Source organism: Phoenix dactylifera, chromosome 7 (assembly GCF_009389715.1).
Source record: "Phoenix dactylifera cultivar Barhee BC4 chromosome 7, palm_55x_up_171113_PBpolish2nd_filt_p, whole genome shotgun sequence".
Taxonomy (NCBI): Eukaryota; Viridiplantae; Streptophyta; class Magnoliopsida; order Arecales; family Arecaceae; genus Phoenix; species Phoenix dactylifera.
In genome coordinates this window covers 10081014-10104626 of record NC_052398.1, presented here as the reverse complement: position 1 = coordinate 10104626, position 23613 = coordinate 10081014, and the positions used below count along the sequence as shown (strand labels likewise).

Below are 23613 nucleotides of genomic sequence, written 5' to 3'. Positions count from 1 at the left end.
ACTTTACACATCGAACTTTGCAGAAGACATCCCTACAATCTTATCTTTTTGCAAAATAATTAGAGAAAATAGGATCTGATGAAAATAAAAAATACCAGAAACACCCTCTTCTTCTAGGTCAGAACGCGCGCTAGCGATGGCAGAACATCCCTCCCTCGCGCGTCTACGGTGACGTACGCGGTGGGGCGAAGGCAGACGGCGGCGCATGACAAAGATCCTTCTCCCTGGATCTGATGCGCGGCTTTGGTGGAGACGCGGCAGAGATTTCTCCTCCTTTCTCCGGCCACAGACAGCGTCAGGGAGACGCTCTCCTCCTCCTCCTTGCTCGGATCGTGTGCCGGTTCCTCCAAATCTGGCGCGGGCGGCATGCGAACGGTGATGGGAGGACCGTGCACGTGGGCCTCCTCTTTCCTCCCGAACGGCATCCGAACAGGGGTGTCGATCTCCTCTGGTTCCGGCCACGAACGGTGGCGCCGGACCGTGATCAGGCCTCCTCTCTTCCGGATTCCGGCGTGCGGCGGCGATGAGGATGCAGGCGGCGGCGCTAAGGGATGAGAGGATCTTTCCTCGCTTGCAGCCGATCGGTGACGGGGTTTGGGCCTCCCCCTTTCTGGCGACGGGAGGTTCTTCTCCTCGGATCCGTTCACGGCGGCAGCGGCGCAAGGATGCGGGCGGCGGCGTGACGGGCCTTCCTCCCCTTCTTCCATGGGAGCCACCACAAATAGGGAAAATAGGGAGAGAAGATGGCTTCGGCTTGGGAGAAGAGGCTCTGTAGCACCCCTCTGATGCCCACGACGTGACCTTTCATGGCACAATAGAACCCGTGAAGGGAAAAACCACCACGGAAGATTGTCTCTTTTCCCCTCTTCGCGGCCTTTAAGAGAGAAACCCGCACGGCAACCAAAAACATCTTTTTTTTGGTTTCCTGATGCTCTATACCAATTGTTACAGAAAATACAGGATCCAAAGGCGAACAGAACAATGCACAGAATTAAGAGAAGAAGAGGAAGAAGAAGAGAAAGAAGATTTACGTCGTTCGACAATATGCCTACGTCCACGGAAGCGAAACGGCCGTAACTTTTCAACTATCACCAATAACAAGGTTTACAAGATATATATAGAAAAACCTAACCTAGAGTTCAATCCCTATCAGCATCCCTGGTAAAATAAACATTATATAATTTCCAAGATAAATATACCGGTCGTTTCGCTCCGCTCCGTTAGAATACCAGTGTACCACTCAAATAAGAATACCACTTAATATGAGCCACTTATTCTAACATGACTATTGGTTCAAGACATTAGACCACAAGTTAGATGTGCATCAAAGATGATCTCCCAGATCACTTGCTCATTTGGACCTAAATCACCCTCACCTAAAGGCTAAAGCTTCTCTCAATTCTTGAACTAACATAAAGCCACTCCCATCTTGTCAAAGAAGAATGCTTTAGTTCGGTGTTCCTCATTGCCGACCTTTCAGGTGGGAAGAGGATCTCGTCACAGTCCAGAGTTCCATTTCCTTCAGTGTCGGCCTACAATAAGAAAAGCAAGCATTATGGAGTCACACAAGCAACAGACATGACTGTAAAGAGATTGATAAAATTATGTATGTGGATTGGAGGAGAAAAAAAAAATGTGGCGTGCCAATCTAGGCTCTTCAAAGTAGTCTCAACGCATATAAGTTGGGCTGCATGTACCAGTAGCATCGCCACACAGAAATGAGATACATATAAAATATACTGGCATGGTGACGTGCCTATACCATGAAAATGCAAAAGACATTTGATAATTTAAGTGAATCTAAAATTTAGTCCTGCATGAAATAGTTAACAGAACATAGATATATTAATACAAATGATTAAAATCAAAGCTCATATTGAATCCTTTGGGATCAGGATTCCCCCTTCTCCCATCAAATTTTCATTGACCCCTGAAACAATTATTTTTTTTCTAAACAGGTATTAAATTTAAAAATGGTAACTGTTTTCAATCCTAATTCTTCAATTTCACCACCTTTAAACGCCAAGATCTTATAATACCCTACATCATGCCTTTATCAAAGCCAATAAAACTAGATTTTCTGAAACCGGGTGAAATGATGGATAATCTCTACATTTTTTTTAAAAAAAAAAACCATTGCATTTCCCAAGACAAGATTTTCCCCCCACTTTCAAGAATTCATCACAATTATTATTATTATATTATTTTTACAACGAAGGTTCGTATAATTATAGATTTGCATCTGAATGTCCAACTGTTGCTGGAAATTGGACCCGGGGGCAATCTTCGGTCGAGGAGAGGGAGGCGAGTCACCACGGCGGGGCGGCGACCAGTCGGCGGGCGGCGTCCTCCGTTTGGGTGGCCGGAGAGAGGGAGCAGGAGGTCCTCACGCGCGGGGCAGCGATCCGTCAGCGGCGGCGTCCTCCGTCTGGGTGCCTGCAGACAAACCAGTGGCCGGGTTTTCCGGCGCCGGCCCTCCGACGCTCAAGTCAGGGAGGGGGGCAAATAGTGTAAGGAGGAGATGAACAGTGTTTGTAGGGCACGGAATTTCCCAACCCCTCCTGAGAAGCTAAGGCTCCTTTTATAGGTGGGGGTCGGTTTACCTGTGATGTAACAGGGCGAGGCCATAGTACGGCTCGGCATGTGGCTCAGGTCGGCGCACAGTCAGGCGAATCATTGTGCTGATGTCGGCGGTGAGGGCGTCGTACGACCGAACCGGTATGCTACCAGGCGAATTATTGCATTAGTGTCGGAGGTACGGCCGAGATCAGAGACTTATCATGATTGACCAGACTCTGCTGGGCTAACTTGCCGTGGAGAGTTGAGAGTCCGTAGATGACAGGAGCCATACGCATTAAATGTGGAGTAAGCCGGAGATCCGCATTAATTGTGGAGTAAGCCGGAGATCCGCATCGATTGTTGAGTGAACTGGAGGTTTACAGTGGCCATGCGCAATAAATGCTGAAGCAGTGGCAGGGTATGGTCCTCAGTTGGACCTGGAGGAGTACGGCCGTAGTAGGTGGCTGACAAGGGTAGACCTTGAGCATCAGATTTTCCTAGGTCGGAAGTCTCGAGGTCGGATGTCTTGAGGTCGGGCGTTCCGAGGTCGGACGCCGACTTCGGCTGTTCAGGGTGGCGATTGTGCGGCTTCTTGGGGGCATTCGTGTCATTGGGAAAATCTATTCCCCCAACACTACCCCACTTCCGAGTTCGAGCGGCTTGCGGGCTCGGACGTGGGAAGTAAGTCTACCATTAGAGTTGGGGGGCGAATCTCGTCCGCGCCTCGTGTTTCTCGGAGTGTTTATGGCGAGACCCTGGGCGTTTCGAGGTTGCTTTATTCAGCGAACTTATGGTGGAGCTCGTGTCTTTACGTTTCTCGGAGCGGATGTAACGGGGTGGCGTCTCTTGGATCGCCAAGATTGCTTCGTGCGGCGGACCCATGATGAGGGTCCTCGGGCTCGACGAGGCGACGCCTCGATCCCGTAATCGAGACTCCCCGCTTATGAATGAGTGTGCCGTTACGGGGTTCAAAACGGACACGCGGCATGACCTAGGATCGGACGCTTCCGATCTCGTATTACTGGATCATGGATCCGGCGAGGTGAAGGCTACGTCGGGGCTCCACGTGCCCAGGGCCTTATTAAATGAGGGAGCGGAGGTGCCGTCCGTTCGTTCTTCAAGGCGATTCGATTCTGCGGACCCATAATGAGGCCCCGAGATCCGATGGGACAGGCTTCGATTTTGTACCCGATTTATTGATCCGGAGTGAATACGGTGCCTCGGTCTCGAGGTCGACACGTGCGCAATCCGGTCGGGGGATGGGAACCGACCCTGCCGATCTGGACCGTCAAGGGGGTCTATATAAACCCTCGAGTTTGCCCTAAAGGTTTTATTTGGCTGCCTCTTATTTTTGTTGTCTTTCTCCTTGCTTCCTTCCTCAACCGAACCTCGCGTCGGTGGCCCGGAGCGATTTCCGGCGATGTCCAGTAGGTCTACCTGTGATTGCTAGGGTTCCTCTCTCTTTTCCTCCAGTTATCATCCTTGCTTTTAATTTTATTTCGCTGTTGTGAAATGGTCTTGGTCGGAGGAGGTGGGTCAAGTCATGGGGAGGAGTTGGAGTTATCGCTCCCGGTTTTTCTTCCAGCCGGGTTTCGTCTCGAAACTGCGGGGCCGGAAGACAGGGGTGAGCCAGCCGCCCCCAGGTCGGATCGCGGTTTACCGCGAGACGCTTTGGGCCGGCCTACGGTCCCTATTCCGAGTTCGTGAGCACCTGCTGGTCGAGTACAGCTCGTCCGGACAGTTGGCTCGAACTCGTGGAGACCATAATCGGGTTTCTGTCCCTATGTCTCGGGCATGGGATTCCGATCTCAGTGAGTATTTCCGCCGGTGTTTCTGTTGAAGAGAACCCGGCGGACGCGGAGTGGCTATACTTGCCTTCCGAGGCGGTATATCGCTCTCGCGGGGCCCTTCTCTATACACGAGTGGAAGGGGAAATTTTTCTTCCTCGCGTCCGAGGCGCCGTGGGGGTTCAATCGAGGTGGGGACACCTCGGTTGAAGGCCTCAACAAGCTCTCCGAGCCTCGGGGAGGGAGCAGAGGACCTGGACTCTCTCCGAGCCCTCGGGAAGGGCTACGACCTGACCGAGCTCCTACGGGAGGACGCCCTGGCGAGCGTGGGTCTGAGCTCGGCGCGCCCCGAGGGTAAGGGTAGTTACATTACTTTCTTCCCTTGTCCTTTGTTTTTACTGCTACTGGTCTGACACTTGGTGATATTTTTGATTTCAGATATTCCCATATGCCGACCAGCAACACATCGCTTTTTCTCGCCTGAGGAGGCGAGAGGCCGAGGCCGGGGGAGCTATGCCCCAGCCTCGGAAGAAGGCGAGGTTGGCCGGCGCTTCCACGTCGGCCGAGACGAGCGGCCCCGAGGCGGGGGCCTCCACAGCCGACCCGAGGCGGGCGCGGGTCGTCGACGATGCGGGCCCATCGGCCCCTCCTTGCCCTGCCCCCATCGCCCAGCGGGGGAGCCGTCCATGATCCGCCGCAGCGACCAGGACCCGAGCTGACTCGAGGCCCCGAAGCGAGCGGCTCCGGGACCTCGGGCTCGGGCATGCCGGGCTCTTCCCGGGCTTTCGGGAGGAGTCAGTCGAGCCGGACTCCCTATTCCCGAGGGGAGCTCGGCCATCCATGACACCGAGGTCGCACGCTCCGTGTTTCGGCGTGCGATGCTTCCAGCGGACCGGGCCGAGTTCCGGAACATTCCGCTGGAGGTGGTCGTTGACAGTGCTTACTGCAACACCGCCCGGGTAAGTTTTCTTCTTAATCTCCTTAAAGTAACTAGTGAATTAGTATGTTTTTTCAACTCACGACCATTTTGTCTCTTTTTTACAGCATATTCACGAGCTCGACACCCTGGTGTTCATCGCCCAGGGATGTCAGGAAGAGACCCGGTGGGTCAGCCGGGAGTTGGAGCCGGCCAAAGAAAAGGGTCGCCGAGCTGGAGGCGGCACTGGCCGAGGCCGAGGCTCGGAGGGCGGCCACCGAGGCCGAGCACCTCGCTATGGCGGAGGGGCTCAAGGAGGAGAAGGCTGCTCACGCCCTAACCAGGTCGGCCTTGCACGCCTCGGAGGCGCACTTGGGGGAGGTCCAATCCGAGGTTGCGGGCCTCAAGTATGAGGACGGGGTTTCCCGCCTCCGAATCGAGCAGCTCGAGGCCCGAGAGAGGAGGGCACTCGAGCGAGCTGATCATGCCGTAGAGCTCTTCAAGGGGTCGCAGGAGTTCCGCGACATGTTAGAGGAGGAGACGGTCAACGGGTTTCTCCGGGGTTTCGAGAACTTCCGGCTACAGATGGCCCGGTAACTGCCCCCAGTACGACCTCTCGACGGTCCGTCCCGAGGATGGACTTGGGCTACGGGTCCGACACGGAAGACCTTCCTGCCATTTTGACATCTGAGGCAGGATTGTACGAACAAGACCCCGCCGAGCCTTCGACGTGGGCGGCCGAGACGGACGGCGTCCCGGAGGCGGCACCGGCGGCCGAGACGGACGACGTCCCGGAGGCGGCACCCGAGGCCCCTGCCCCGATCCCGAGCCTGTGCCGGCTGAAGATCCCGAGGTCATCACAGTGCCAGACGATCCCCCGGATGTAGCTGCCGCCGCTTAAGGCTTGGTGCATTTTTCATGTCAGCAGACGAGATTGTGGAGGCACAGGTGGAGAAGATGGATCCTTCCCTGATAGAGATGCTAAAGAAGCGTGGGCAAGACAAGTCAGGGAGAAAGAAAGGTGCTGACTTGAAACGGGAAGGGGGATGGCATGATCTGGGAAGTGCTAAGCCAGTTGGAGAAGACCCCGAGCCTGTGCCGGCTGAAGGTCCCGAGGCCATCACCGTGGACGACCCCGCGGATGTTGCTGCCGCCGCTTAAGACTTGGCGTATTTTTTCTTTTTCATTGTATCCGGGGTCGGCTCTTGAATGGCCGACCTCCAATTTTGTAATTGGCCTTCCGGCCCTTTGTCAATGAAAAAATACTTTTGTCATTCCGTGCTCGTCTTTCCCTTTCTTGTCGTGAATGAGGCTAGAGCCTTAGCTAACCGCCTCGACGACCTCTAACTTTGCATTTTAGTTTTCGGGCTACTTAACGAAGTTGCCCTTTTTCCTGAGTTATACCTTGGCCTTCTCGGATCTTAGTCATTCCGAGCAAAGGGAGCTCCGAGCTTAGGTTTCCAGAAAATTTTTCTAAGTCCTATAACTCGGATCTTAGAATTGCGAAAGTCGTCACGTTCGGCCTTTAGGGAAATCCCAAGGCATTGAGGTCGGGCCTTAGCCCTTCGAGTAGGATCGGGCTAGGTCTGCTCGTGCCGCTATTCGGGGAGTCCAGTCGGGTTTCCGAACTTGACTTCCGGGTCCTTTGTAGGGAGCACGGGCTAATAGTCGAATTATCGCCGAAGGTTTCCATGGTTATCGTTCTCGGAATTTACCGAGGTTTCAGTGAGTAAGGCTGGAATCTCTAAAGATCGCCTTAGTATCTGTGTTCGGCTGGTACACTCGCGGCCGGGACCACTTTCTCAGCTAGATGTCGGAGTCTATGTATGGGGGCCGAGTTGGGCCCTAATTTATGAAGACTTTGTACCAGTGAGACTTGACGAGTGGAGACTTGTCGAACGGAGCATGCAATAATGTAGTTAGGAGATCGGTCTTAAGCCGATCCATTGGAGTAGCCCGACTTTGGGGCGAGATAGGACTCCAACGTTGGATGATTAGCAGTATGTAGATAAAATTTGACAAGGAGGGCGTCGAGTTAGATGTACCTCTTGCATTCTCAGAGTTGTGCTTCACATGGCGAAGTAGGTTACTTCCCTTCCTCGTCAACCTCCGGAGTCATTTTTGGCTTGTAAGAGGGGGGCTCGGGCTTCTCACCGGACCCGACGGCACCCGCCGAAGTTGAGAGGATCTGGGGAGGTTTTATTGATTTGTAGCTCTTTTCGAGGTCGAGGGAGCTTGAGACCCTATGGTCGGACCTCGGGGCGCCCCAACCTTGGTCGAGGGATCTTGCGTCAGGTCGGCGGGTCTGTGGGCGCTCTACCGAAGTAGGATGCGCGCTAGCTCAGTGGCAGAGCTCTGCTTCAGAAAGTATTGTCCGCTCCGGGGATCGGAGATCGTCGACCGCTCCCGGGGGTCCACTTTGTGGCGCCCCAGGTGGAACCACCCTTTCCACCCCTCACGGCTTCGTCCCGAGGTCGAGGGAGTTTGGGACTCTACGGTCGACCCTCGGGGCATCCCGACCTTAGTCGAGGGATCGTTCGTCAGGTCGGTGGGTCTGGGCACGCTCTACCGACCTGCGACGCTTTCCGAGGTCGAGGGAGTCTGGTTCTCTACGGTCGACCCTCGGGGCATCCCGACCTTAGTCGAGGAATCGTTCGTCAGGTCGGTGGGTCTGGGCACGCTCTACCGACCTGCGATGCTTCCCGAGGTCGAGAAAGTCTGGTTCTCTACGGTCGACCCTCGGGGCATCCCGACCTTAGTCGAGGAATCGTTCGTCAGGCCGGTGGGTCTGGGCACGCTCTACCGACCTGCGACGCTTCCCGAGGTCGAGGGAGTCTGGTTCTCTACGGTCGACCCTCGGGGCATCCCGACCTTAGTCGAGGATGCGCTACGGGGGGCCGCGAAGGTACTACCCCGTTGTTGGTGTTGAGCGCCCACGGAGGGCCGCGAAGGTACTACCCCGTCTTCCCGAAGTGTCGAGGGGTCTGGGCACGCACTGTCGACACTCGGGGCATCTCAACCTTAGTCGAGGAATCGTTCGTCAGGTCGGTGGGTCTGGGCACGCTCTACCAACCTGCGACGCTTTCCGAGGTCGAGGAAGTCTGGTTCTCTACGGTCGACTCTCGGGGCATCCCGACCTTAGTCGAGGAGGCGCTACGGGGGCCACGAAGGTACTACCCCGTTGTTGGTGTTGAGCGCCACGGAGGGCCGCGAAGGTACTACCCCCGTCTTTCCGAAGTGTCGAGGGGTCTGGGCACGCACTGTCGACACTCGGGGCATCTCGACCTTAGTCGAGGGAATCTTGCGCCAGTCGCCGTTTCATCGTCCTGCGATACTTCTCGAGGTCGAGGGAGTTTGGGACTCTACGGTCGAGCCTCGAGGCATCCCGATTTTGGCCGGGGAATCTGAGGATCACAGGCGACCCATTATTAGAAGAGAATTACAGTCATCAAGATGAGAGAATTATTTGCAAAAAGGAAGCTGAGTCCATTGTCCTGATTGTCTTGAACCCCTAGGGGTTTCATTGGTGGTACATTCGTAGATTCTCGGAGTTCCAGCTTCGCGGGATCAGAGTCCCCTCCAGGGACTTCAATTTGTACGCCCCTGGTCGTTGTACCCGGGCGATTTGATACGGCCCTTCCCAATTCGGGGCGAGCTTTCCTTGCTCGGTCGGTTGAGAAGCCTCGGCTCTCCTGAGAACGAGGTCCCCTATTTTGAAAAGCTTGGGCTTGACTCTGGAGTTGTAGTATTGGGCCGTTCGCTGTTGGTATCTTGCCATACGAACCCGGGCGACCTCTCGTGTCTCTTCAACGAGGTCCAAATTGCTCCTGAGCTGGGAGGAATTGGTGTCAGGGTCGTAGTGCTCCACCCTCGAAGAAGGAAGGGCGATCTCTAGCGGGATGACGGCTTCAGTGCCGTATGCTAGGTTGAAGGGGGTCTCTCCCGTGGGCAGTCGGAAAGTAGTCCGGTACGCCCAAAGGACATTGTACAAGTTCTCGACCCACTGTCCTTTGGACCGATCAAGCCTAGCCTTGAGTCCCTGCAAAATGGTACGGTTAGTTACCTCAATCTCCCCGTTTGTCTGGGGATGGGCAACCGAGGTAAAACGGTGATCAATGCCGAGCTCAGAGCAAAATTCCCTGAAATGGACATTATCGAATTGCCGGCCATTGTCGGATATAAGGATACGGGGTAGTCCGAATCTGCAAATTATGGATTTCCACACGAAGTCCCGCATCTTTTGTTCGGTGATCCGGGCGACAGGTTCGGCCTCGACCCATTTGGTGAAGTAGTCGATGGAGACGACCAGAAACTTTCTTTGTCCGGAGGCTAGGGAAAAGGGCCCCAGGATGTCGATCCCCCATTGGGCAAACGGCCAGGGGGCGATGATGGAAGTCAGCAGGGCCGAAGGTCGGCGCTGGATATTGGCGTTTCGTTGACACCGATCGCACTTCCGGACGAAATCCGTCGCATCCTTCTGGAGTGTGGGCCAGTAATATCCTTGCCGCAGGATCTTATGGGCCAGTGCCCGACCCCCCAGGTGATTCCCGCAGATCCCTTCATGGACCTCTCGGAGGGCATAGTCCGCCTCGGAGGGGCGGAGGCATCTGAGAAGGGGAGACGTAAATGATCGTCGATAGAGCCTATTCTCGTACAAGACATACCGGGGGGCTTGGCGCTTGATTCGGCGAGCCTCCGTCTCGTCATGAGGTAGGGTCCCGTCTTGGAGGTAGCAGACGAGCCCATCGATCCAGCTTGGCTCGGAATCGATGCACATGGTGGGCTCGGGTTCCTCCGTGCTGGGGATCTGAAGATACTCGAGCGTTGTTCCCTGGGAAGCTCGCTCATGCGGGAGGTTGCCAATTTGGACAGCTGGTCTGCCCTGAAGTTTTCCGCCCTGGGAATGTACTGAATATTGAAAGAATTTAGGGCAGACGTGAGTTCCCGCACCTTTTGGAGATACTTTTGCATGGATGGCTCTTTAGCTTCAAAGTCTCCTTGGATCTGGTTCACCACCAGCTGGGAGTCGCTGAAGGCCGTCAGATCTTCCACTTTCAGTTCTTTCGCCAGCTTGAGCCCGGCGATGAGAGCCTCATACTCGGCCTCGTTGTTCGAGGCCGGGAATTCGAGGCGCAAGGCTTGCTCGGCCACCACTCCGTCTGGACTGGTGAGAATGAGTCCGGCTCCGCTACCCCCCGAGGTTGAAGACCCGTCCGAGTGCAGGACCCATGGCTGCCTCGGGGCTTCCTCCGCGGATACGGGTGGCAACTCGGGGTCGTCCGGCAGGGTACACTCCACGATGAAGTCGGCGAGTATCTGGGCCTTGATAGCCGACCTAGGCCGATATTCGAGGTCGAATTCCTCGAGCTCGACCGCCCATTTGGCGATCCTCCCCGCACGATCCGACCTTTGCAATATTTGCTTCATAGGTTGGTCGGTCAATATAGCTATTGTGCGGGCTTGGAAGTAGGGCCTGAGTCTCCGAGCCGAGATGATGAGAGCGAAGATGGTCTTCTCAAGTTTAGAATATCGGGTCTCAGCATCCCTGAGAACCCGGCTGGTGTAATAGACCGGCTTTTGGAGCTTGTCCTCTTCCCGGACGAGGACTGAGCTCACTGCAGCTGGGGAGACGGCCAGGTATAAATAAAGGACCTCGCCCTTCTGGGGCTTGGTGAGCAGCGGGGGAGAGGCCAGAAGGCTCCGGAGCTCTTCAAAGACTCGCTGGCATTCTTCTGACCACCGGAAGTCTTTCGGCCGTTTGAGGCTCTTGAAGAAAGGGAGGCAGCGCTCGGCTGACCGAGAGACGAACCTTCCCATGGCGGCGACTCGCCCTGCGAGCCGCTGCACCTCCTTAACTGTCTTCGGAGGCGACATCTCTTGCAGTGCCCGGATTTTCTCCGGGTTGGCTTCAATTCCGCGCTGGGTCACTATGAAACCCAGAAACTTGCCCGAGGTGACCCCGAACGCACACTTCGCCGGGTTGAGCTTCATTTGGTATCTCCTGGGCTTGGTGAATGTCTCGTTGAGATCGGCTATGTGGTGTTCCGCCGCTCGACTTTTTACCAGCATGTCGTCCACGTAGACTTCCATATTTCGGCCGATCTGATCTTTGAAAATTTGGCTGACCAGCCTCTGATAGGTGGCTCCAGCATTCTTCAGGCCGAAGGGCATCACCTTGTAGCAGTAGGTGCCCTTGTCGGTGATGAAAGCCGTCTTCTCCTCATCTTCCGGCGCCATTCGGATTTGATTATACCCTGAAAAGGCGTCCATAAAAGTTAGCAGTTGATGCCCTGAAGTGGAGTCGACGAGCTGGTCGATGCTTGGGAGGGGGAAGCTGTCTTTTGGGCAAGCCTTGTTCAGGTCGGTGTAGTCCACGCACATGCGCCATTTTCCGTTGGCCTTCTTGACGAGGACTACGTTGGCGAGCCAGTCCGGGTAGGAGACCTCCCGGATGAAGCCGGCTCCGAGGAGTTTGTCCACCTCCTCGGCCGCAGCTCGTTGCCGTTCCGGGGCGGAGCCTCTTTTCTTCTGCTTTACAGGCCTGCTAGTTGGTTTCACCTGGAGTCGGTGGACCATGACCTCGGGGTCAATTCCCGGCACGTCCGCGGGCGACCAGGCGAAGACGTCAGCATTGTCCCGCAGGAAGCTGACGAGGCGATCCCTCTCGCGGGCGCTCAGGCCGGAGCCGACCTGCACAGTTAGCTCGGGGAGATTTTGTTGTAGTGGAACTTGAATAAGAAGCTCACCGGGCTCTACTTGCTTCTTCCAGAGGGTGTCCCTCGCATCGAGGGTTTCTATGGGCAATGAGGGGCCCGTTGGCTGAATTGTCGCCTCGGTCGGTTGCTTTACTCCGTGGGCCGCCGTGTAGCATTGCTTGGCGACCAGCTGGTCTCCGCGGACCTCGCCTACTCCTTGGCCGGTGGGGAACCGCATGAGCAGATGGCGGGTTGAAACCACGGCTCGAAGGGCGTTTAGCCCTGGCCGCCCAAGGATGGCGTTGTAGACCGAGGGCAGACGGACCACCAGGAAGTCCGTCCTCACAGTGCTCTCTTGGGGAGCGAGGCCAACTGTGACAAGGAAGCTGGCCTCACCTTCAACCGGGACCGAATCTCCGGTGAACCCGACCAGCGGGGCGTTGATTCTCCGGAGATGTCCTTCTGTCAACCCCATTTTTTGGTAGGCATGATAATACAAAATGTTGGCTGAGCTTCCATTGTCAACTAGGACACGCTTTACATCAAACCTATTTACAATCATTGAGATGACCAAAGCGTCATCGTGAGGGGTCTCAACCCCTTCTAAGTCCTCGTCCGAGAACGAGATGACTTCATCAGTGCGTAGGCGCTTCGGGGGTGCTCCCTGGGCGGCCGTTCCTGCCGAGGCCCTCCCAATCATGTTGATGGTGCCGGCAATGGGCCTGTTGTCGTCCGGATTTTCAGACGGTATGGTATTCTCCGCCGGCCTCTTTTCTTCACGTCGGTTCCTCACGAACCGGTTGAGTACTCCCCGACGGATGAGCGCTTCTATCTCGTCCCTGAGCTGGAAGCAGTCCTCCGTGTCGTGCCCACGGTCTCGGTGGAAGCGACAATACTTCCTGGGATTACGGGGAATTCCCGTGTCTCGCATAGGAGGTGGGGGTCGGAAAAAGTCCCGACCCTCGATTTCCATCAGGATCTCGGCCCGGGGAGCATTGATGGGTGTGTAGTTCTCGTACCTCCCTGGGTACGTCCGAGGCCGTAGCGGGAACCTCGGTCGGGGAGGTGTCCTCTGCTGAGGTCGCCCCTGCTGACGGGGCGGGCTCCTTAATCGGGGGAGATTCTTTTCATGGCGGGGGGATCGGCTCCTCTGTAGGCCGCGCTCCTCGCGGCGTTTCTTCTGCTTCTTTGAGGCGGGCTCAATTGCTCCCCGCCTAGAGGCGACTGCCTCCTCGGCCTTGGCATACTTCCGGGCCCGGGCCAACATCTCAGTGAAGTCGGCCGGGAAGCTCTTCTCGATAGAGAAGAGGAATCGGTAGGAGCGAACCCCAGTCTTCAGAGCCGACATGGCTATCGACTGGTCTAGCTCGCGAACCTCCCACGTGGCGGCGGTGAAGCGGTCCAGGTACTCCTTGAGGGACTCCCCCTCTTTCTGTTTGATGTCGAGGAGGGAGTCTGACGTCCGTCGCTGGCGCCGGCTGGCAGCAAAGTTGGTGGCGAACTGCCTGCCGAGTTGCTCAAAAGAGGACACCGTGTTCGGCTTCAGTCCAGAAAACCAAAGCCGAGCGGTCCCTCGGAGGGTTGCTGGGAAGGCCTTGCAAAGTATGGCCTCCGAGGACCCCTGTAGGGCCATGAGGGCCCGATAGCTCTCCAAGTGGTCGAGAGGGTCGGTGATTCCGCTGTAGGGCTCCACCTGAGGCATTTTGAACCTCGCGGGAACCGGCTCATCCTCGATCTGGCAGGAAAAGGGGGACTTGGTAGTGAACTCAAAGTCTCCCTCTTGCCTCGCCTTCTTGCTGTGAAGCGCCGCAATCTGGCGCTCCAGATGCTCAACTTTTCGGTCGAGCTCCCCCGCCCGCGGAATTGTTGCCGTGGTTTGCACCGGCTCACGGCGGTCCGGGGCTGACTCAGCCTCAGAAGGCTGGAGTCTTCTGTTGAGATCTTCCCCCGGTAGCTCTCTCTGGGGGGAAGTCCGTTCTTCGTTATTGGCTCTGGAGGAGCCATGTAGATTCTGGCCGGGGAGAACCGGGCCGTTGGAAAGAAATTCCGGCGGGACCTGGGCCCGCGGGGGAAGCGTTGGTAAAGCTTCCTCGCATCGTAGGCCCTGAACGGCGGCGGCCAGGGCCTGGACTTGCTGTACTAAGGCATTGAACTGTTCCGGCTGGACCTGAGGAACTGGGTCAGCCGGAGTTGGAGAATTCTGGACGGAGCGTCCAGGACTTTGCGGGGGACGCCGGGAGACGTTGGAGGCTCCCTTACTTCTCAACTTCATGACTGCTACTCGGTCCCTTCCTCTAGCGCCAACTGTTGCTGGAAATTGGACCCGGGGGCAATCTTCGGTCGAGGAGAGGGAGCGGCGAGTCACCACGGCGGGGCGGCGACCAGTCGGCGGGCGGCGTCCTCCGTTTGGGGTGGCCGGAGAGAGGGAGCAGGAGGTCCTCATGGCGGGGCAGTGATCCGTCAGTGGGCGGCGTCCTCCGTCTGGGTGCCTGCAGACAAACCGGTGGCCGGGTTTTCCGGCGCCGGCCCTCCGAAGGGGGCAAATAGTGTAAGGAGGAGATGAACAGTGTTTGTAGGGCACGGAATTTCCCAACCCCCTCCTGAGAAGCTAAGGCTCCCTTTTATAGGTGGGGGTCGGTTTACCTGTGATGTAACAGGGCGAGGCCATAGTACGGCTCGGCATGTGGCTCAGGTCGGCGCACGGTCAGGCGAATCATTGTGCTGATGTCGGCGGTGAGGGCGTCGTACGACCCGAACCGGTATGCTACCAGGCGAATTATTGCATTAGTGTCGGAGGTACGGCCGAGATCAGAGACTTATCATGATTGACCAGACTCTGCTGGGCTAACTTGCCGTGGAGAGTTGAGAGTCCGTAGATGACAGGAGCCATACGCATTAAATGTGGAGTAAGCCGGAGATCCGCATTAATTGTGGAGTAAGCCGGAGATCCGCATCGATTGTTGAGTGAACTGGAGGTTTACAGTGGCCATGCGCAATAAATGCTGAAGCAGTGGCAGGGTATGGTCCTCAGTTGGACCTCGGAGGAGTACGGCCGTAGTAGGTGGCTGACAAGGGTAGACCTTGAGCATCAAGATTTTCCTAGGTCGGAAGTCTCAAGGTCGGATGTCTTGAGGTCGGGCGTTCCGAGGTCGGACGCCGACTTCGGCTGTTCAGGGTCGGCGATTGTGTGGCTTCTTGGGGGCATTCGTGTCACTTGGAGAAAAATCTTATTCCCCCAACACCAACAAAATCAATAAACAGAGTAAAAATATAAGCTCTCTCCATCCATCCGTCCATCATCGAGAGAGCAATAAGAAACCCGGGCGTCTCCCAGGTGCGAGAGCCTTCTTTATTCGCCGCCGGAGGAGCGACCGAAGAGAAAGCTCTTGGGATCAGGATGGACAAGCAACAGGGAGAAGCTTTCTGCATGCATCCGTCCATCATCGACATGCCAAGAGAGCAATAAGAAACGACGACCCGGACGTCTCCCAGGTGCGGGAGCGTTCTTTATTCGCCGCCGGAGGAGCGATCGAAGCGAAAGCTCTTCGGATCAGGAAGAACAAGCAACTGCGCAGGGAAGCAGCCGCTGCAGTACGGGAGGAGCAGCGACGCCGCGCTACTCCACATCGCCTCCACCACCAACACCACCACATACACCAACCCCACCGCCACCAACCCCACCGCAAGCCATGCCTCCTCCTTCCCTGCCATTATTACACTCCCCATCCCCATCCAAGTGAGTCCAAGAATAAGAGAGATAGAAGAGAGAGAGAGAGAGAGAGAGAGAGAGAGAGAGAGAGAGAGAGAGAGAGAGAGAGAGAGAGAGAGAGAGCAGGTCGTAGCACTGTGAAGCTGGTTCGCTAGTTCTATTTAGATGGAGGAGACCATTAAGGGGCTCCTTCGTTTAAATAGAAAGGAAGAGAGAGAGAGAGAGAGACTCTGGCTCTCAACGACAAAGGGAGGTGGGCCCTCACTGAGCGGGGAGGGACAAAGGAAGGTGGGCCCCCACTGACGGGGGGAGGGAACTGGTCTGAAGTTGGGTCCCACTTTCTACAGGTTGGAGGGCGGAGGACCGAGACGGGGGGGTGGTTTAGATCACTAGTTGGCAGGAGGATTCAATGAACCAGTCAATTAGCAGCAGCAATCCTTAGAACCAAGAATATGAGGGCTTGGTGCGACGAAAAGACTTGCAAAAAGCACCACTCGTGCATGCACCGAACCTGGGAATGAGGGGAGCCCATGTGCTGTGATCTTTAGTTGGATTTCCCACCTGCGATGTTTATTGGTATATATTAATATATTAGAAGAATAATATTAATATGGGTATTTTGCATGAATATTTTTCTAAAAAATTAAATTTGCACAATTATCTTTTTAAAATTTATATTTATTTCTGTATACTCATAAAACACTGTTTATGCACAAATATCTTAGCTCTTCTAACACCGTTAATAAAATCCATATCTATTTTAATTAAAAATAAAATAAAATTTTGAAATTATTTTTTTTTTCATCTTGCGATCGTCTTATAAATGTTTCTTTTTGCACATCTACTCATTAAGAATAGTTTAGTCATTTTAATTTGAAAATCGTTAATTTTTTAACGGTATTAGATGGCGTGGTTACATATGCAAAAATAAGGATAAAAAAAAATAGAATAGCAAAACAAGTATTTTACGAGGGTATACATGTAAATATCAATTTTAGAAAGATATTCAGGCAAAATTACATATTTAGGAGGATATTCATGAAAAAAAAAACTATTAATATAGCATTAATATTGATATATTAAATGAAATAAAATAATATAAACTAAAATTGAAAGGGCAAACATGTCTAATTCTTAAAATCACTTTTCTCAGCAATTATCCTGAGATAATGTCCAAACGACACCTTCTCATCCCTGGATATATTTCAAACAATATAATGACAAACTTATAATCATTAATTGGGATCATGACATCTATCTGAACTAATAGAAAATTATATCCAATTAAATCTATCTAAAATTAAACCCATCTAATACAAAGCGTATCTGTCCCTGAAATCCCTCTCTTTTTCAAATGGGTCTTGGAGTTCTACATCAGACACACAAAGGTGCGATAGCCAAAACATTCCTATAGGTCCAAGTGTCAGAGAGAAGGACCTCTACCCTACCTTCATGCCTTTTTACAAAGATGAACCAGGACAGGAGCAAACTTGGAAATCAGGATATGGATGGGGCTCAGAAACCAATATTTAGTACGAAAATCTAAAATCTTAGCAACCATACCAGGTAGCACCTCTTCTACAAAGAAATTTTTGACCACTTGAGCCAAGTCAGCTCCTGCTGAGCATAGAGAAACAAATATGCATCAGCTAAAAATATAAATATAGTATTTTTAATTTTTTTCTATAAAAGAAGGAAAAGATCTACTCAAACTATAACTAAATATTTAAGAAGACATCCAAGACTTAAATCCACCATCTTTACTTGCCATGGAAAGAGCTGTAACCGCTGGAGAAGGCAATTCCAGTTCAGATTTTTAACAATTTTGTTTTAATTCATTATAGAGTTGCTACCTAGGTAGGAAAACATCGGCCATGTACCTAATTTTACACTTATTCAGGTCTACTTTAAAAAACTTGACTTTGGTAGACCTAATGTCAGACCGTTTGCAGCCCTTCTCAGCTACTCCTAGTGGGCTAGCTTATGCTTAATGGCGACAATACTACGGATTTATAGCCCATTCCAGCCAGCTTTCTAATGGATCAAAATAGCTTCAATATGAGGTCTCAGCAATGAGGTGTGACCGTAAATAACTCCAACTATACAGAAAACTGCCATCAGATGAAGCTTATGCTTGACAAAATAGAGGGAGATAAACTAGCAAATGGGTGGATGAGGTCTTTCGCAAGGGAAACACCACAGATGGTTTGCAGGCTTGAAGTTCCCAAGGGGGGCGGAGCCTGGAAGAGCCACCTGTCTGATACTTTGCAAAGTACCATCCCACAGTATCAAACAAAAGGGGGTCAAGTAGATGGAAGCAAAACATCAGACTCCATGAAACATGCATGCAGAACTTACAACAGTACAGTACAGAAAACTGGTAAAGTTGTAACTGGGGGAGGGCGAACTTTGATCCAGCAATGACATTCACAAACAACATTAAATATCCTTACACAAATATTGATACTTTTTAGATGCTGTCACAGTCGATATTTCCCAGAACAGCACAGAAGAAAGCAATTTCACTTACATGCAAGTAACTTCGCCATCTACATCATCTTTGAGCTTGAGCTCAAATGTCTTGTCAGCATATGGGTACCAGTCAAGCTCAGGTTCCAGAAGAAAATCCTCTAATTTATCATTATCTGGAAATATCGGTTTAGTAAGAAAGCTGAAACTTACCATAGATTTGTGATAATTGAGAATTATGTAATCAGATAATGCAATGAAAACTTTGATTGCAAGCATCACAGGCACATAGTTGTGAGAGAAACTATTATATGGGTAAAAAGTCTATCTGAATTTCCTCTGTTGGGTGGGGAGAGGGAGAGGGGGGGAGAGAGAGAGAGAGAGAGAGAGAGAGAGAGAGAGAGAAACTATTATATGGGTAAAAAGTCTATCTGAATTTCCTCTGTTGGGTGGAGAGAGAGAGAGAGGGGGGGGAGAGAGAGAGAGAGAGAGAGAAGCACCTGAATTCAAGTGAGATCTGGCCCTGGGAGGAAGCATCTCTGGCTCTAACTTCACAATGTCTTCACTAACATCAGCATCATCCTGAACAGAAGTATTGCAAAATTCAGGATTGGTTCTAGCATGAACCAAGAATCCATTTCTACAACCATAAACTAGGCCGACAGTTATTGATATGCACGCCTAGCATACCTAGTTAATGACATCCTCAAATTATTAATAAAGGGGTCACCCAGAATAAGAACCCACAGGTAACCTGAAAAATATAGTCATGAAAAAAATCTATTTCTTGATTCTGTTAATAGTACGAGCAAAAATACACTTGCATATATCTACCCGATCTTTAGCATGTCAATGAAAAACTGCAAGCAGAAAAATAAAATACAAAACAGAGTGAAGAACTGGATAAATCATAGACTGGGCAATAAAGATTGATGCATGAAGGCATCCAGCATGCTCATATAAACTTAAGCATAAGTGTCTTCCCAGGTCCTGGGGATGACAAATAGCAGCATGAAAATTGATTAGCCACATGGGGTCCAAGCAAAGGCATTAGGCTAAGAAGGGTTGGAGATTCAGCTTAGGTAATGAGAACTTCCAAGGATACAAAAACAAAAATGGATGAGGGATAATCAGCCATAAAAAAGAGAAAATATCCAGGATTGCAAAATAATGAAAACATAAATGGGACTACCAAGGTGTTGCATTCATGTTTTGTAGGCCTAGGAACCAAGCAAATGAATCATAAGAGCTAACTAGTTATGCTAGTTGACATAACAAGCATGGCATCAAAGATGAGGTCCAAATGGGCCAAATTCTCATATTTGCTTTGGTTTCATTCTGTGTTATAGGTTAAACAAGATAGTCTATCTTTTCTGCTGATTTGCAACAGTTTCATATTTATCATTTCTCCAGTAGTTTCTTTTTACTCTTTAAATCAAGGGCCAAACTGAGGTGATCTCTCTTATTTGACACCAGCATCTCATGCTATTTCAAAATGTTCAAATAAGCAAATGATTCAGAAATAGCTTAGAAAAAAGTAATAATTAAAATCTAGAATTCAATTTCAGAAGCTGTCCTGGTACAGGGTTGGTTCGGTGTACCGACACTCGGTTGAGCATCGGTTTTGTACCGATATGGTACAATATGCTCGGTAAGGGGTGGTATGCTCTGGTACTGAAAATTTTGGCTACACTTGCAGACTTCAACTTCAGAACTCGCAGCAAATAAAAATACAACAGGATAGAGATTAAAAAGTTTGAGTAGGTAACAATTATCATTACACTAATTAACAGTGTTTCACCTCAGTCCTTGAGTTCAACCAACTCAGTGTCTAACTGACAAACTTCAAAAGGTTGATGAAGTCTACTTTCGCCTGGCACCAGGGGATCTAAGAGATACACGTTCATAAACAGGAATGTGGGTATCACATGACAACACTTGGCATAAATAAAAGAAAGGGCAAAAGCGTTTACACATAAAATAGAGCTTTATGTGATCTTACGTACATTACTAACTCTAAATATTACTTTCAATATGGCTCTTCTCATGATCATGCCCATTTTAACCTAGCCCTAACTCCTGCTAAGAGGCTTATAATTGCATCACTATGCTATTACGCATTAGAAGTAATTTTCTAAGTCTCCACTGGTTATTTTCATCTTATCAGCAAAATTGACAATTATAAGAGGAGATAGTGGCAAACCAAAAGCTCTGTACTGAGATTGATACAAGACAATGAACAATTGCTCCACTAAATTATTTCTTCGATAACATGAATCATCCTTGAAGAAAAATAACAGAAATGAGTTCATGAATTTGAATACGTGACAATCAGATGGGGATAACTACAAGTATCTTACCTCGACATATATTCTATACTCCGGTTCAAGTAATTCAAAGGACTCGACTATTTTTATGTCCCTTAGTGTTTACCAAAAGTTCAAAGAAAAATTTGAGAAATATGGGATGCTAAATCAGAAACCTGCATTACCCACAGCAGCAATCAACAAATTCAGGAAAAATGGAAATGAACCTAGGACAACACTTGACGTACTTTACAATCAACAGCTAAAACCATGACATTCCTAATCCTACTTCAAAAAGCCCCTTACAACTACTATAGTACATATGAATATATTAGTATCCAAAGTTGGGTGAGCATTGAATGTCTAAAGATGAACTACTAGATCTGCCAAGTGTCAGGGCTTATTTGCAGAAGTTCAATCGACATCTGCTGAAAAGAGAAAGATGGCCTCCCTTTCCAGCTTATGTGCTATACCAATAAAACTTCAAACCAGTATAGCATCCGCAACAATATAAAACATAGGTTTTGCTATTCTAGACTACCACATATATGTCCCTTCTCCTTTGTTATTATTAGGTAAAAATTAGTTTATGAATGTCAAGATCCTATGTGTCTTTTCCGTCATAAAATTTCAGATTACCATCACGGTATGCATCACATTTTTTTAGGTGATGCAAAACCTCTAAGCAGCAGGGTGAAGCAGGTGGGTCCTACTCCCAAATCTAATAAGATAAAATTCTGAATGGTTTAAAGCCTAGCAAGAAAATTAATTTAAAGTGAGGATGACTGCTTTTCATCCACACACAAGAAAATCAAGCTAGGAGAATATGCATCTCCAATAAGCAGGACGGTAGTTGAACAGAGGCTTCAATACATGTCATATACATAGAAAGAAAAAGTTTGTTATAATGTTATACATATTCATGTACATGATCTAATCAATGATTAAAATAAATATCACCGGATCGACATAAATATTTTGATTGTTAAGGAAATAAGGAGGAATGCATAATTATGTGCAGTACTCATTTTACCATGTATTTGTGAAGCATAGCATTTGTTTCAGCCCTAACACATAAAAATGGTTCCAGTCTATTCCCCACTTGCGCCCTTTTAAGTTACAAGTAAATACATGAAAAAAAGAGAGCCTAACAGGCACAATTTTAAATATTATCACTGCTTTAATATAAGAAAAAGGCAAGAACATTCGCATAGGGCCACATACCAATACTGCCAATCCAAAATTATAGGCCATGTCAGTCCATTGACGAAGTGCAGACATTACTTTATCCACTTTCTTTCCCGCATCTGAGTTAGACAGACATGAAAAGATACCATTGTAACTATATACAATGTCAATGAAAAAATAAATACAAAAATTAGATAGAGAAAATGGAGTTGATGAGAACCATGTAAAGAAAAACTCAAGGAGAAGAGCGTTTACATTCTTCATCCTTTTCTCTCTGTAGTTTTCGCTGCTCAGTTCCTGTAAAATGGGCATGCTCAATTCCCTCCTTGGCCCACTCATGACTCATGACATTTCTTTATTTCCTCATCAGTCAGAACACTATTATTTAAGGCATTCTTGGGGGTCTTATGACCACGCACCGCGGCCTTATCTTTCAAAGTAGATCCCTTTGGTGCACCCATTTGCAGAGGCCTTCCAGCTTTCGAAAGATCTTGCAAAGCTTTCCGTTCATGACGTGCTGGCTTTGCAGGCTTGGGCACATCAGCCTTTATATTATCAACACCTTTGCCTGATATTAGAACTAGAATCAAGTTCCTCCTACTCAATAAAAGAAAAATACAAATACAAATGCATACCAGAAAGATACACTAATAAATTGAAGTACCAACAGATAGTACTCTAGGGAAGGGCAAATTTTCATCTAGAACAAAGAGTGGAGTTTGGGAGGCCATTTAAACCTGCTCAAATCCACCTTCAAAGTCCAAAACAAAGCAATATGATATACCAAAGATAAGGTGTGAGAAGTCAGATAGCGCTTATCCTAATCAAATATATAGAAATAACTATAAAATTCAGTGCAGAAACGGTATCAAAAGGCAGCCATAAAAGTTATACAGTTCAATTTTCACTATATGTCTTCGGTAAACTGGGGCATTTACCATTCAAAGATTATAGGACTTGCACACTTGATCAAAACAGATGTCCACAGATGGCCGATTTGGAAAAAAAACCAACAACGAAGGCAGATGCGTATATTAACTTTTTATGGACTTGAATCCAAACAGCACCTCCGGAAAAAAACACATCATCTGATGTTATTTCCAATCATCTACACATATTGATTTAAAACCCTTGAAACAAAAATAAGGCTCTGATATCCTTTTTTATGCAAGTCTTGAGAGATTCCAAAATAATAAAACATTTTCATTAATTCACAAAAAAACAGAAATGATGATCGTTCAGTATGTTTAATCTCAAAGACCTGAAAAATTTGGGGACAAAATCAAAGAACTAGAAATTAGGAGACGACTCGCTTGAGAAAGATTAAAAATAAGTGGAGGAGGGGAAAAAAACCCAAAAAATCAGGGACCGAAACGATCCAAGAAATCGGAGAGGAGCAAGAGACCTTAGTAGAGATCTATTTGCGTCTGAGAAAAGGAAAAGGAACCCTAGTCAATGAGGTCTGAGTGTTATCTTCCGTCCAAAATCCTGGAAGGAGCCTTCTCTCTCGCTCAACGATCGTAGAGAAGAAACGGCCGATCGAGTGACCGAGTCGGAAGCGAGGGGAAGGCATGGATGCCTTGTTTTCTTCCAACGGCTACGATCGTCCCGCTCGGGTTGCCGCTGCGACCCTTTTCGGTAATTAGAATAAGGAATCCGTCGAGAGGCAGGGCTGGCCCGACGGAACCGACACAACATATTTTATTTATTATTATTATTATTATTATTATTATTATTATTATTATTATTATTATTATTATTATATATTTTTTTATAACCACAACAGGTGTGGGTGCACCCAACAAAATTAGAAAAGAAAAGATAATACAGAGAATAGGACACCGACACGGCGACACATAGTCTTCTCAGGTAAAACCTTCAGAGTGATGAGCCACAAAGAAGACCACTCAATCAGCAGCATTATTTGCCTTCCTGTAGATATGTGTGGCGTCAATAAAGACCACACTCATCTAAGAGCCTGTGG

At 49.9% G+C, this 23613-nt stretch overlaps 1 protein-coding gene across 11 annotated transcripts; it reads right to left on the bottom strand.

Moving 5' to 3' along the window:
* Window positions 1-1192: 1192 nt before the first annotated feature.
* On the bottom strand, window positions 1193-23286 carry LOC103707779. Of its 11 annotated transcripts, none has more exons than XM_039128259.1 (8): window positions 23035-23274; window positions 22308-22380; window positions 21885-22199; window positions 21666-21748; window positions 18636-18717; window positions 18197-18311; window positions 16178-16227; window positions 1193-1532 (listed from the first exon to the last, which is right to left on the bottom strand). In XM_039128259.1, exons 3-8 carry the CDS (start codon window positions 21973-21975, stop codon window positions 1522-1524), a joined length of 432 nt encoding a protein of 143 aa, XP_038984187.1. In that variant the 5' UTR covers window positions 21976-22199; window positions 22308-22380; window positions 23035-23274; the 3' UTR covers window positions 1193-1521. The 11 variants fall into 11 exon arrangements, with proteins under 11 accessions (XP_038984187.1, XP_038984185.1, XP_038984189.1 ...); XM_039128257.1 differs by lacking the exon at window positions 1193-1532 and adding an exon at window positions 15126-15661 and having other exon boundaries at window positions 16082-16227; window positions 23035-23276; XM_039128261.1 differs by lacking the exon at window positions 1193-1532 and adding an exon at window positions 17230-17286 and having other exon boundaries at window positions 15126-16236; window positions 23035-23273.
* Window positions 23287-23613: the final 327 nt, after the last annotated feature.

Excerpts from the sequence above, each read along its gene's own strand:
- LOC103707779 (XM_039128258.1), bottom strand. The coding sequence starts at position 21,975 with ATGAGTCATGAGTGGGCCAAGGAGGGAATTGAGCATGCCCATTTTACA. Across the intron at positions 18,718-21,665 it reads ATTTTGGATTGGCAGTATTG|GATGATGCTGATGTTAGTGA; the intron begins GTATGTGGCCCT and ends ACTTCTGTTCAG. Across the intron at positions 16,228-18,196 it reads GATGGCGAAGTTACTTGCAT|GTGGGAAATCCAACTAAAGA; the intron begins GTAAGTGAAATT and ends TAAACATCGCAG.